The sequence below is a fragment of the Podarcis vaucheri genome, assembly GCF_965113315.1.
Source record: "Podarcis vaucheri genome assembly, chromosome: 4".
NCBI lineage: Eukaryota > Metazoa > Chordata > Lepidosauria > Squamata > Lacertidae > Podarcis > Podarcis vaucheri.
This window is the reverse complement of record NC_138762.1, coordinates 2,062,307-2,077,318: the sequence shown is the minus strand read 5'-3', so window position 1 is coordinate 2,077,318 and position 15,012 is coordinate 2,062,307. Positions and strand designations below refer to the sequence as shown.

At 51.0% G+C, this 15,012-nt stretch overlaps 1 protein-coding gene across 1 annotated transcript; it reads left to right on the top strand.

The window, feature by feature from the left end:
- Positions 1-10,262: 10,262 nt before the first annotated feature.
- LOC309531542 (olfactory receptor 52D1-like) lies at positions 10,263-11,258 on the top strand (the record flags this gene model as incomplete). The annotated part of the gene is made up of 1 exon (XM_082221133.1): positions 10,263-11,258. The coding sequence occupies one exon, from the start codon at positions 10,263-10,265 to the stop codon at positions 11,256-11,258; it is 996 nt and encodes a 331-aa protein (XP_082077259.1).
- Positions 11,259-15,012: the final 3,754 nt, after the last annotated feature.

Below are 15,012 nucleotides of genomic sequence, written 5' to 3'. Positions count from 1 at the left end.
CGCCAACCCTTCTGTGTTTGTCTGCCTGCACCTTGTATGCGTGTTTGGCCAGCTCCAGGTGCCGCCGCAGCTGATCGTGAACCTCTTGCAACTCCGACGCGAACGCATCTGCTGTCTGCGGCTCCCCCTCCACCAGTCTTTCCAGTCCCGGGAAGGTTCTGGGGTGCCTCCCGTTGTTGGCGAAGAACGGCGTGACCCCCGTGGACACGTGCTTCGTGTTGTTGTAGGCGAACTCGGCGAGCGGCAGGTAATCCACCCACGTCGCAGGCTGTTGATTCGCATAGCATCTCAGGTACTGCTGCATGATGGCATTGACCCGCTCCGCTTGCCCGTTGGTCTGCGGGTGTCTCGCCGACGCCAGGTTGATCTTGACGTTTAGGAAGCCCATCAGCTTCTGCCAGAAGTTCGAGATGAACTGCCGCCCGCGGTCGGACAGAATAGACCGTGGCAGACCGTGAACCTTGAACACGTGGTCTATGAACAGTTTGGCGGTTTGTTCCGCCGTGGCCACCTTCACACACGGGATGAAATGCGCCATCTTGGAGAACAAGTCCACCACCACCAGCACGGCCGTCTTGCCCCTCGAGCTGGGCAGATCCGTGACGAAGTCCAGGGCGACTCTCTCCCATGGCTCGACCGGAGTTTGCAGCGGTTCCAACAGTCCGGCCGGCGGTCTGTGCACTGGTTTGGCCCTCTGGCAGGTGTCGCACCTCGCCACGTAGTCCGCGACCTCCCCTCTCATTCCGGGCCACCAGAAATCCCTGGCGACTAATTCCACCGTCTTCTCCTTGCCAAAGTGCCCGGCAGTGGGCGCGTCGTGCAGCTGATGCAGTACCTTGGCGCGAAGTTCGTCTCCCGGCACGTAGATGGCCCCTTTGCGGATGAGCAATCCATCTCTCAGCTGGAACCCATTGGTCGCTGCCGTGCCCCTTCGCATCTCAGCCATCTTTGCTTGCGCGAAAGAGTCATTCTGCAACGCTTGTCGCACCGCCTCCAGGTCCACTGTCGCCGCAGCGCACGCCCACACTGTTGGCGCGAAGATGTGCATGGCGGCCGCTGGTGTGGCGTCCTCCAGATACTGTGGCTTACGGGATAGCGCGTCCGCCATGATGTTGGTGTCCCCCGGGACATACTCTATTCGGAAGTCGAAATTCGCAAAGAACTCAGCCCAACGTATCTGCCTCTGGTTCAGGAACTGTGCCGTGCGCCAGTGCTCCAGATTCTTGTGGTCCGTGCAGACCTGCACCGTGTGCTTGGCTCCAATCAGGAAGTGCCTCCATGCTTTGAACGCTGCATGAATAGCCAGCAACTCCCTGTCCCAGATGGTGTAATTCTGTTCGGACTTGCTGAGCTTCCTGGAGTAAAACGCTCCGGGCCTCCAAACCCCCTGCGGGTCCTTCTGCAGCAGGACTGCTCCGACGGCCCTGTCCGAGGCGTCTGTTTCAACTCTCATCGGCCTGCTAGGATCGACATGAAGCAGCTGTTCCTCCGAGGCGAAAAGACGCTTGAGTGCCTGAAAGGACTGCTCCGCCTGCGCTGTCCAGATGAACTTCTTTTTCTTGGAACTGAGCGTGTCTGTAATGGCTGCAGTCTGCATAGCGAAGCCTTTGATGAACTTGCGATAGAAGTTCGCGAAGCCGACAAATCGTTGGACCTCCTTCCGGTTGCGTGGGCTTTTCCAATCCAACACCGCTCGAACCTTGGCGCTGTCCATGGCGAGCCCCTTGTCAGACAACCTGTATCCCAGGAAATCCACCTCCGTCACGTCGAATTGGCACTTCTCCAGCTTGGCGTAAAGCCTATGTTGCTGGAGCCTGCTCAGCACTTCCCTGACGTGTCTGTCATGCTCCTGCTGCGATTCCGAAAAGATCAGGATGTCATCCAAGAAACAGACGCACGTCTTGTAGAGGAGCCCCGCCAACACGTGATGCATGAAAGCTTGAAAAACGTGGGAGCCATTTTGCAATCCAAAAGGCATAACTCTATATTCGTAGGTGCCCAGGGGTTTGAACATGGCTGTCTTCCACTCATCTCCTTCCCGCATGCGAATCAGGTTGTACGCCCCTCGCAGGTCCAACTTGGTGAACACGCTGCCCTTGCGTACTTTCGCGAGGAGGTCGTCGATTCGGGGCATGGGGAAGTCCGACGGCTTGGTGACACTGTTCAAAATGCGGTAGTCCACCACGAGCCTTTTCTGGGGCGTGTCTCGCTTCTTCACAAAGAATACAGGACTGCCCCCCGCTGCCTGGGACTCTCGGATGAAACCGCGTTTCAAATTATGATCAATGAACTCCTTGAGTTCCTGCAGTTCGTCTTCAGACATGGAATACAGCTTCCCTTTGGGCAGCGCCGCCCCCGGCAGCAGGTCAATCTTGCAGTCATATGGTCTGTGGGGGGGTAGCTTGTCTGCCTCCTTCTCGCAGAAAACCTCCAAAAATTCTGCGTACTTGTGGGGAATCGCTTGCAGCGTGCCGAGCAGCAGCTGTGACTCCTCTTGCTCCCCTTCTTGCTGGGGCATGATGCAGTGTTCAGCACAAAAGGAAGAACCGAAGGTCAGCTGCCTCTGGTACCAAGCCAGCGTCGGGCTGTGCCTGTCCAGCCAACTCATGCCCAATACGATAGGCGTGTCTGAGAGTTGAGTGACGTTGAAGCTGATAATCTCCTTGTGATTTCCAAGCCGCAGCACCATAGGTGGCGTCTGCTTCACCACTTGCCCCCCTAACAGCTCCCTGCCATCCACCGTGACAACCTGCAGTGGCAGCGCGGCAGGCAGCAACTGTATAGCGTGCCGGTCGACAAAGTCCTGCCCTATGAAGTCTGCATTGCTTCCCGAGTCGACGGTGATTGGCACGTCCATGGTGATTCCATTGGGTAGCTGGAGCGATGCGGTGAGCCTCACTACTGGCTTGGGCGGGAGGGGGTCCATGGGCGGTAAAATCTCTGGGGACTGCTTCACTGACACGTCTGGCTGGGCCCCAGTGCCTCCTCTTCCAGCCAGACATCGTCGTTTCCCTGCTGTGGTTCTCCTTGCTGCGTTGCTGCAGTCACCATTGCTGAGGCTGCAGTGTGCTTGTGGAGCCTCCGGGGACACTCTTTCGCCAAATGGCCTGGATCCTCGCAGATGTAACACTTCCTGTTCCCTCTAGGAGGCTTCGCTTTCACTGCTGCCGGTGCTAGGGCTCTGGCTGCTGACTGAGCCCTTGCACTCCCAACCTCCATCGGTTCCACCCCTCCCCCTGTTGGGGGCGTGGATTGCGCACGCGCTGCTTCTCTGGGAAGGAAGGAGGAGCCCCTGGCTGGTTCGCGCCCGCTGCGCCCTTCGTCCCTGCTCCACGGACGTTCTTCCAGCCGCACTCCCACCGCCAGCGCCCTCTGAACGATCTCCTGCGTGGTCCGGGGTCTCTCCCCCCTCGCAATCTCATCTTTCACCGAGCTGTTCAAGCCCTCCCAAAAAAGGTCTCTGACGGGAGCCGAATCTCTGTCCCATTCCAGGGCACTGACCAAAGCGAAAAAGCGGGCATGATATTGCCGTACGCTGGCCCTCCCTTGTCTTAGTCCGTGCACCTCCCTTCGGGCAAGATCCACGTCAATGCTTGATAAAAAACAGCCATCCATCGCTTTAATAAAGGCGTCCGCATTTTGGAGCGCAGGATCCTTATCCCTCCACAAATTGCGCAGCCATGCTTTAGCGTCTCCATGCAAATGGGACATGATGAACCCCACTTTCTCTTGTTCATCTCTAAAGTCTTTGTGCAGTAGTTGTAGTGCACACATTACGTCTGCTCTAAAATTGGGGTACTGTTGCAAATTCCCATCGAAGTGCGAGACCAGACTGCCTGTGCCTCTCCCCAACCCAATCCCCTCTGATTTGGGTGTCTGTTGCCCCTGCTTCGTAAGCACGTCCAACCTGACCTGGAGATCCCTGTAGGCGGCCGCTGCGTCCTCCTCTCTCTTCCTGGACGCCACCGCCTCGGCAGTCAGTCGTGAAACCGCGTCTCTGAGTTCCGTTATTTGCTGTTCGGCCGTCATATTGTCTACCGTTCGTGAGCTTTCTTGTAGGCACCCGCTTTCCCTCCTCTCCGCGAGGTCGTGGATGTCCACAATTTGAAGAGAAGGAGCTTACTGTCAGGGTTACTTCCAGATCCTAGCTCACAGAGGATCACGCTAGCCAGCGGTTGTTGATTAAAAGTCTTTATTGAGTTACAGTCTCTATTCTTGAGCTGCTGCGTGCAACCCTACGCCTTATGCTTAGGTCGGCGAAGCTCCTTCTGAGTCTCCGCCCCTTGCGCACCAACTTAATATCCTAGCCCTGCTCCACCTTTTCCGCCTGACAGTTCTCCTCTGGGTCCCTCTGCCCCCCTGGGTCTCTCCCTTCCGGGATTCTTCTGACGCTGACCCCCCTGACTCCCCTGTCTCCTTGCGCCGGGCTTTAGGACCTGGCTCTCTTTCCGGGCTGCCTACTGCGCCACCTTCCTGTGCATTTGAACTTGGCGCGCGCGCCCAACCTTCCACTTTCCGTCTAACCGTCACTTCGCTCCCCGATGAAGGTGTGGCCACTCCTGACTCGTGCCCTCCCTCCTGTTGTGAGCTGCCAGCGCTAGTTCCCAGGCGCTCTTCCTCTTCCCTACTCTCTGGCGGTGACGTAGGTCCCGATCTCCAACTGCTCCCCTCTGAGTCCCCTCTGGCTCTTTCTTCCTGGGGTGTCCCCCTAGTCTCCCCCCTTGCCCTTGCCACTGGTGCTCCTCTTTGTGAATCTTCTGATTCACTGGACAGACTCGGAGATCTCGGGTCGTCGTCGTCACTCATCCTTTCTTCTGCCTCCTCCCCCTCGCTCTCTGTTTCCTCCCTTGCCCTCGCCTCTGCTCCTGAACCCCTGACAATGTATAAGTGTTTATTCCACCTGTCTGTTCATAGAGTCCAATAATCCACATGAAGAGTTGTTACAGTTCCACAGAATCCTTTCACAGAGTCTAAGACAAGGATTTCCGGAATATTAGTCTTGCTTCGCCATCCTAGGCTTCATCAGTAGAACAGGCTCATATGTAATATTACAGGATAGTGGATCTTATGCTATAACTATGCTATAATTACTATGCTAAAAGATCCACTATCCTGTAATATTACATATGAGACTCTGTGAAAGGATTTTGTGGAACTGTAACAACTCTTCATGTGCCCATTCCATAATGATAATTTTAATATTTATACCCAACACATCTTACTGGTTTGCCCCAGCACTCTGGGCAGCTTCCAACATGTCTAAAAACATAATAAAACAGTAAGCATTAAAAAAAAAAACTTCCCTATTACAGGAGTGCCTTCAGACAGCTGGGAGGTCGCATAACTCCATACCGTCCAACATTTCTCCAACGAAAATAGGGGCCTCCTAAGGAAAAGCAGGACATTCTGGGATCAAATCAGAAACTGGGACGGCTTCTGTTAATCAGGGACGTCCCTGGAAAATAGGACCACTTGGAGGGTCTGGGATCTGCAAAACTAAGCATTGTAACCAAATCAAATCAAGTCCGGGCAGGAGTTCGTTAACAGATGGGGATAATTTCTACCTCCATCGCCTGCGCAAGTTAACAGCCGAACGCTGTGTTCACACAAGTTTTCCCAAGACTCCTCTCTCCCTGCTGCATTGGCCTGGCACCCCATTGGCCAATGTTCACCCTGATGAGTCCGTCAAGTCAAAGGGGCACCCGCTAACTGTCAGGAGCTCATCTTACACTCGAGTAGGACCCTGGTAGAGACGCATGCCTGAATGGCATGTTCTCTCCCTCCTGGTCATTCATTCAGGAGCTTCAAAAGCTTTCTTCTGCCCGAACATCACAGAGACCGATGCCAACAGACACCGGCACACTTAGGGATCCACAGAGTCTTCACAGCTTGTGTAACAGACCTCAGCAACTCAGCATTTTGGCTAATCTACTTTATTTACATATAAACACACACAGAGCACTGCAACATGGCTCCCTCTCTCTCTAGCATCAGACAGCAAAAAGAAAAAAGAACAAAGGACAATAGTCCCACTTCACAGAACACAGTAACACAAACATCCTGTCTCCGTCACTTCCCACTCTGTGGAGTCAAAACATACATCGTCATGTGATAGACAAGATTCCCATGACTGCAATCATAGAGCAGGAATTCTAACACCAACACCCGCAAGCCATGCCTGACAACAGGGTCTAAGGGTTGCCCACAACCCAACACAGCCGCAGCTTCTCACCTGTCCAGACTGCGTGCCAGTTAGCCAAATTGAAGGACCCCCCCTGCAACAGACAAACATTGCCTTCTGCGGCAGAGAATGTCTGTTGGGGGGTTTCCCACAGGCATCTGGTCGGCCACTATGAGAACAGGATGTTGGACTCAATGGGCCATTGGCCTGATCCAGCAGCCCCTTCTTAGGTTCTTGTGATTCAGAGGCCTTGCCTAAGGGGGGGGGGAGCTTCCAGAGATGATCCATTCTGGTGATGGTCACTGCCTTGGTGCCCTTGGGGAGGATAAGGGATGTATATGAATGGATGGGTGGAAAAATGAACAAGGTGGGATGATACAACAACAACTGGAAGCACAGCAAGATTTTTGAATGCTCCACTTGGCCAGGCCAGCAAACGAATGATCTGCCAAGCTGTATGCAACCAACCTAGTCTGGAAATCAAGCTTTAGCTGCCCCAGAGCATAAAGAGCATCAGCTGTTATACAGCTCTCAGTTCCATAATGACACCTGTAGTGGTTTTACATCTCCAGTTTACTGCTGTTAACAGAATCAGATCTTCAAAAGTACAGCACACACACACACACACACACAGAGAGAGAGAGAGAGAGAGAGAGAGAGAGAGAGAGTGTCTCTGTGTTGGGGGAGTCAACACCAGCTTCTGCTGCTTCATCACACCTGGGATTCAGTCGCTGCACCTCCTGGGATTTCCACTCACCTGAACCCTCCTCTGTCCCTCCTCCTGGGATTCCAGAGGAAACTGCATAAATTGCCACAGCCAGACTGCTGGAGACACTGCAGAGTCCTCTTCTGATTCACCAACAAATTCGAGTATTTCCATATAGAAAAGAGCTTGGTGAGTCTTTTTATACACTGGGAATAACTTTATAAAAATATATCACCATCTCCCATCCCCAGTCAGATTCCACCTGGAGTCCTGCGTCCAGTTCTTCTGGGCACCCCCCAGTTTAGGAAGGACATGGACAAGTTGGAAGATGTGCAGAAGAGGGCGACCAAGATGGTCAAGAGTCTGAAGACCAAGCCATGTGAGGAATGGTTGAAGGAGCTGGGTATGTTTAGCTGGGGAAAGAGGAGACTGAGAGGAGAGATGATAACCATCTTCAAATAACTGAATGGCTAACCTAGGGAAGATGGAGCAAGCTGCTCCAGAGGGGAGGACCCAAACCAAGAAAGGAGATTCTGACTAGACACACGGAAGAACTTTCTGGGGATAAGAGCTGCTTGAAAGAGGAATGGACTCCCTCAGAAGGTGGCAGTCTCTCCTTCTTTGGAGATCTTTAAGCAGAGGTTGGGTGACCTTAGATGGTCAGGGGTTCTCGGGCTGTGATTCCTGCACTGCAGGGATTAGATGGTCTTTGGGGGTCCCTTCCGACCCTCAAATTCTAAAGAGAATTCTGAAGAAGCCAAACAATTGCCTCTTTGGGTTTTTTGGCAGGGGGCACTGGAGGAGGGTGCCAGGCCACCTCCCCAATGATATTGAAAATGCAGCCCTCATCCCAGGATACTACAGTTTCATTTGGCGTCTTTTCACTTGGGCTTCCTCCCCCATGTTACTCCACTTCAGGCTGCAGTTCTGTCCCTTCCCTGAAATACTTTTCAGTCCCAAAATCAGGGGTTGCCTGCAATGAAGATGGATTTCAGGATAAGAGAGAAAACGGGCTGTGCCCCTCTGAGTAAGAGCGGAATGCTTTCTTCGAAGTAGGGAGGGATTTTAATGTGGTTCTTGAGGAAGGAAAGATCACTGGGATCTTACATCCAAAGCATAAATCCACACTGGCTTTCTGAGAAGGAGAGGGACCTTGCCAGCTATTGCAGTGGCAACCCTGCAGGACAGAGGGCTTGTGGTGCCTCCTCTTTCTCCACTTTCAGAGGCCGTGATGCTTCTGGGTACCAGTAGCTGGAAGCCACAAGGGAAGAGATGACTCTTTTGCTTGGATCCTGCTTGCAGGCATCTGGTTGGCCACTGTGAGAACAGGGTGATGGATGGGATGGACTGTTGGCCTGACCCAGCAGCAGGCTCTTCTCACATTCTTATGGCTGACCAAAAAAGAGAGGGGGGCTATGTCTTCAAACAGTGAATAGTTAAACTGTGGAATGTGCTATCATACAGAAACCGTGATGGCCAGCAATGGATTGGCCCTTTTGACTTATGGTGCTGGAGGAGACTCTTGAGAGTCCCATGGACTGCAAGAAGATCAAACCTGAGTGCTCACTGGAAGGACAGATCATGAAGCTGAGCTCCAAGACTTTGGCCACCTCATGAGAAGAGAAGACTCCCTGGAAAAGAGTCTGTTGTTGGGAAAATTGAGGGCATAAGTAGAAGGGGACGACAGAGGACGAGATGGTTGGACAGTGTTCTCGAAGCTACCAGCATGAGTTTGACCTGGCGTGTTCTGGTCCATGGGGTCACGAAGAGGTGGACACGACTAAACGACTAAACAACAACAAGAAGAAGGGGGTTAGACAGAGGACTCTTGCGCTCAGATCCTGTTTGCGGCTTTCCCACAGGTACCTGCAACGCAACCCCTTCCAGTTTAGGAATCTCAGCTACAGCATCCATGACAGACGGCCATGCTTAAAAACCTCCAAGGAAGGAGAGTCCACAACCTCCTGAGGGAGAGTGTTCCACTGTCAAACAACTCTTACCATCAGAAAGTTCTTCTGTGTATTTAGTCAGAATCTCCTTTCTTGTAACTTGAAGCCAGTTGGTTTGAGTCCTACCCTCCAGAGCAGGAGAAAACAAGCCCTTCAGATGGTTCTCATATCTCCTCTCAGTCTCCTCTTCTCCAGACTAAATGCCCCCAACTCCCCCAAAGCATTACCATAAAGCTTGATTTCCAGACTAGGTTGGTTGCATACAGCTTGGCAGATCGTTTGTTTGCTGGCCTGGCCAAGTGGAGCATTCAAACATCTTGCTGTGCTTCCAGTTGTTGTTGTTGTTGTTGTATCATCCCACCTTGTTCATTTTTCCACCCATCCATTTATATACATTCCTTATCCTCCCCAAGGGCACCAAGGCAGTGACCATCACCAGAATGGATCATCTCTAGAAGCTCAGTCATGAACAGCTCAGTCAGCAGAGGTTGGATGGACATCTGTCCTGGATGTTTTAGTTGAGATTCCTACACTGCAGGGGGTTGAGCTAGATGACCCTTGGGGGTCCCTTCCATCTCTACAAAAGTCCAGTTGTTCCGATAAGAGGGGAGCAGCAACAAGAGTCCCTTTTTGGTGTGAAAAAGGGTCAACACCAAAACCTGCACCAGCTGCCATTTCTGAAGTCACCCAAGAGAGAGAAAGCAGCAGGTCACACCTGGATAGAGGTCCAACTGAGAGCCTGCCTTCTCCCCAGTCTCTGTCAACCAGCAGAAGGGGAGAGAGCCACAGTCCTTCCATTGCGCTCACCCTCACCCATTGCAATCCACCCTCAAGGCCTGTTGAATTGCCACCAACTGGACCACAAAACTAAGGGTTTGTCCACAATTGCCTTTCCTCTGCTCTTTCCAGGCATGGTTCTCACTTTAAAACTCTGTATCTGAGCACACACACCCTGTTTTTCTTTGCTCCAGTGCTTTCCCCATGAAAACCTGCTCTTTAAAGCTCAATCAGAGCAAATGGCAATCTGCAAATTGATGTTTGCTCTGCCTGAGCACTAAAGAGCAGGTTTTCATCCTGTAAGCTTGGGGCAAAATACAAAGAAACAAAAGCGCCCAGACACAGATATTTTCAGCTTGGACCTGCGCCTGCAAAAAGCAGCAGAGCAAACAGTGGATAGTTTGCTTTCTGCCTCCTCCTTCCCAGACTGTTTTCCTTTCATGCCATGCCTCTTAGATTGTAGGCAACAGGGACCATCTTCCTTCTGAGGTTTGCAAGTAAAAAATGTTGGAAGCATAGAACCATTGACTTGTAGCATTGGAAGGGTCACCTGGTCCAAGCTCCTGCAATGCAGGAACCTTTTGCCCAACATGGGGCTCGAACCCACAACAAACAAATGAATGAAGTGCTCATGGAGCTTCACTTGGCCATGTCTGCCCCCAACTACAGCAGCAGCTTCATCCCTCCCTGGTTCTTCCTTGCGGGCATCCCAGGACTGGAGGACTTCCACGTGTGGATTTCCATCCCATTCTGCTGGATGTACATGGTGGCCTTGCTGGGCAACCTCATGCTGGTGGCCACCATCGCCTCAGAGCCTGCCCTTCACCAGCCCATGTATTTCTTCCTTTCCTTGCTGGCTGCCTCCGACGTGGTCCTTTCCAGCACCACCATCCCCAGAGCGATGGGCATCTTCTGGTTCGGTGCTGGGGCCATCTCCTCCGGTGCCTGCCTCACCCAGGTCTTCTTCATCCACTTCACCTCTGCCGTGGAGTCGGCCATCTTGATGACCATGGCCTTTGACCGCTATGTGGCCATCTGCAACCCCTTGAGGCACGCGGCCATTTTGACCCGCGTAGTGATCGGGAGGATCGGGGTGGTCTGTGTCCTCCGGGGCTTCTTCGCCGTGGTCATCCTTGTGTTCCTCCTGCTCCGGCTGCCCTACTGTGGCCTCAACGTCATCCGGCACACCTACTGTGAACACATGGGTGTGGCTCGCCTGGCCTGCAGAGACATCACCCCCAACGTGGTGTATGGCTTGACAGCGGCTCTGTCCACCCTGGGGGTCGACTCTGTCCTCATCGCCATCTCCTACTCGCTGATCCTCAGGACCGTCTTTCGGCTCCCGTCCAAGGATGCTCGCCACAAAGCCCTGGACACCTGTGGCTCCCACCTCTGCGTCATCCTGATGTTCTACACGCCGGCCTTCTTCTCCTTCCTCACGCACCGCTTTGGCCACAACATCCCTCACCACGTCCACATCCTGCTGGCCAACCTCTACGTCATCGTGCCCCCCATGCTCAACCCCATCGTCTACGGGGTGAAAACGAAGCAGATTCGGGAAGCGGCCAGGCGACTCCTCTTGCAAGGGGTGGGGGCGTTTCTCAGTCCCAAACCTGGAGCCCCACCCCTGACCAATGGGGCATAGCAGGAAGGGGCTCTCTGTATGTATTGCTGTCACTGTTTATTGCTGCCTCTGAGTGGTGAATTGTGACAGCCTGATGAGGAGGCGTCTCTGCACATTCCCTGGCTCTGGGAACAACTGCTTCTGGCTCTGAGGACTGCATGTCAACGTGGGGTTCCATAGGGCTCAATCCTACCCCCCCCCATGTTGTTTAACATCTACATGAAACCGCTGGGTGGGGTTTGGAGTACATTGCCAGCCACATGCTGATGACACTCAGCTCTGTTTCTCCTTTACATCTGCAGGTGATGCAGTGGAAGTGCTGGGCCGTTGTCTTGCCTCAGTCATGGACTGGATGAGAGCCAACAAACTGAGGCTCAATCCAGATAAGACTGAGGCAACTGTTAGTGTGTGCTTCCTTAGACCAGATGGTGGGAGGTGTTAGAATTCCTGCTCCATGACTGCAGTCATGGGATTGTTGTCCATTACATGACGGTATATGTTCTGACTCCACAGAGTGGGAAGTGATGGAGACAGGATGTTTATGTTACAGCTAGAGAGAGGGGGAGCCATGTTGCAGTGCTTTGTGTGTGTTTATATGTAAATAAAGTAGATTAGCCCAAATGCTGAGTTGCTGAGATATGTTACACAAGCTGTGAAGACTCTGCAGAGCCCTAAATGTGCCGGTGTCTGTTGGCATCGGTCGCTGTGATGTTTGGGCTGAATAAAGCTTTTAAAGCTCTTTTCAGGCATGTGTCTCTGCCAGGGTCCTACTCGAGTGTAGGACGAGGTCCTGACAGGAGGTTGCCTGCTCTGGATGGGGTTATGCTGCCCCTGAAGGAGCAGGTTTGTAGCTTTGGGGTCCTCCTGGATCCTTTGCTGTTGCTTGAGGCTCAGGTGGCCTCAGTGGCCCACAGTGCCTTCCATCAGCTTCAGTTGGTGGCCCAGCTATGCCCTTATCTGAACAGGAATAGCCTAACTACTGCTGTCTATATAAATAAAAAAAATAAGTTTGTTCTATGCTCTGGTAACCTCAAGGTTAGATTACTGCAATTTGTTCTGTGTTGGACTGCCTCTGAAGACGGTTCGGAAACTTCAGCTGGTGCAGAATTCAGCAGCCTGTTTGCTCACCGGAGCAGGACAGTTTGAGAATATTAAACTGATCCTGGTCCGACTGCACTGGCTACCAAATAGTTTCTGGGCCCAATTCAGAGTGCTGGTTCTGACCTATAGAACCTTAAATGGCTCAGGACCGCAATACCTCAAGGACCGTCTCTTTCCATATGAACCTACCTGGACCCTGAAATCATCTTCAGAGGCCCTCCTTCATGGGCTTCCTCCTCAAGAGGTCCAGAGGGTGGCAACACGAGAATGGGGCCTTCTCTGCAGTGGCTCCCCAACTGTGGAATGGTCTCCCCAGTGATGTTCGTCTGGCGCCTTCATTACACACCTTTAGGCACCAGGCAAAAACGTTCCTCTTCAACCAGGCCTTTGGCTGATTGACATCTGATGCTCTTTTAAATGTGTTGTGGGAGGGGGGTTATTGACTGGTTTTCCTTTGTTCCAACTATTTATTTGTGTTTGTATCCTTTATTTTCGTCTGGTGAACCGGACTGAAATCTACAGATGAAGGGCGGTCTATATATTTAATAACTAAATAAATAAAATGTTTGCTATCTGCCTTGTATAGCTTATTTACATACAGCTCGTGGGATGGTTTTGAAGGATGTTGTGTGGAGCTGAGTGCACAGCTGTGCTGACTGGGGCTAATAGGAATTGTCTTCTCAAACATCTAGGGTTTCCCAAACTTGGGTCTCCAGCTGTTTTGGACTACAGTTCCCATCATCCCTTCCCACTGGTCCTGCTAGCTAGGGATGATGGGAGTTGTAGTCCAAAAACAGCTGGAGACCCAAGTTTGGGATACACTCGTCTAGGGGAAGGCACCTTGCAGGAGGTTGTTCCACTCTACTATGTGAGATCTGGCCTCCTAGCTCCAGGCAGTCTCCAGGGGGAGAAGAAAACATTAGGATTATTGACCGAGATTGGTTGTCAGTTAAGATTAAAAAGACCTATTGACGGATTGGTTGCAATATCACCATATAAATGATGTGTTTAAGGAGGATAAAAAGAAAAAGGGTTTTGATACAGTAAGATCTAGGTTTGAGGTATAATTATTGGATGATAAGAGGAAAATATTATGAATCCCAGGGGTTTTAGCAACAAAGTAAAATGTAAGATTGGATTAACAACAGATAAATTAATAGGATATGAATTTGCTGAATTAACTTTTAAAAAGGGATACAAGAACGGGAGACGCGAGGAAGTCCAGAAAATAAGCTAATTGAAGATGAGAAATTAAGAAAGAGGGAATTTTTGTTTTTTGTTATTATATGTGTTTTTATTTCTTTTTTCTTTTTCTTTTGATTTGTTTAATGTTTGTATTTTTGTACTGTATTGTTTTTTTGTGATTTTGTATCTTCTTTGTTTTTTATTGTGAAAACTTAATAAAATATTTATTAAAAAAAGATAAGAGGAAAATATTATAGAAAATGTAGAAATTACTATTGGAATGGCACGCTAAGGATGACTTGTAATGAGAAATTTCTATCTTTCTCTATTCATTAAAATTTTAGAGATATTCTGTAATGAGTGTAATTAGGATTGGAAAATGTATAAATTGCAATGATATAAAGGTTAATTTTGAAAGCCATGAGGCGGGTGGAAAGGAAGTCAATAGGCTCTTAGAGCTAAGGTGGCATAGTGGATAAAGATGATGTGAATGTATAATATTAAATGGAAAATAAATAAAAATTATATTAGAAAAGAAAATAAAACACTTCAAATGTCACCATCCACACCTGCCTCAGGTGGAGAGAGTCTAGTCACCCACACAAAGAAAGGACCATCACCTGGGACTTGTACCACCTGTTGGATGCAACAAGAGCTGACTGACTTCAAAGTAGCATTTGCCTGAAAAGGAAGTACTCGTATGACCTCATTGTTGCTGTTAGTCATTATATGGCCACCCGCCAGTAAAATTCTTGGACCAGCAGTTCCCAAACTTTTTCAGGCCGCCATTCCCTTGGTTCCATGAACTCACCCCCAGTGCCCCCTTCCTTATGAAAAGCATCGTTCAGAACAGTGGTTTGCAAGACCCACCAAGGAAGACAAAAGCACAATGAAATTCAGGACAGTGACAACTAATTGCACATTTATTCGAAATCCAGTTGAAACCATTTCATTGAATTAATCAACAAAACAGATGACCTTCCCAATTAGCTAAGCACCGCAGACCCCCGTCTTTCGAAAGCCAAGCCATGGACCTCCTACTTCTGAAAACGTTGACATCTTGGTGGTACTTGCGTGGCTATTCCCTCCCCCCCCGCAGGTGGAATTAAATAAAGACAACGGACACAAAGATTTAGGTTAATGGGCGTAAATGGCCACAACTTTATTGATTACAGGAAAGAAGGGTATTGGCTTCAGGCATTGGCCCCTAACCGACTATCCGGTCTAACTGGGAAGGGTTAAACACCAACAGGGGAGCCACCCGAGATGCATATCCCTAGGTGCTCCCCGAGGGGTTACCGCTCGGGAGCGCGCTTTAGGCCCCAGCCTCCGTAGGTTTCGGACGAGGCGTCGCCCCTCGGAGTCCTTTAACGAACTACCCTTCAAGCCTTGGGGGAGGTGATGGCGTTCCTCGCCCCCAACCTCATCTGCATGACAATACCCCGGCCAATGCCTACCGCCAAAACCGAGGGAGTTGTGACGAATTGCT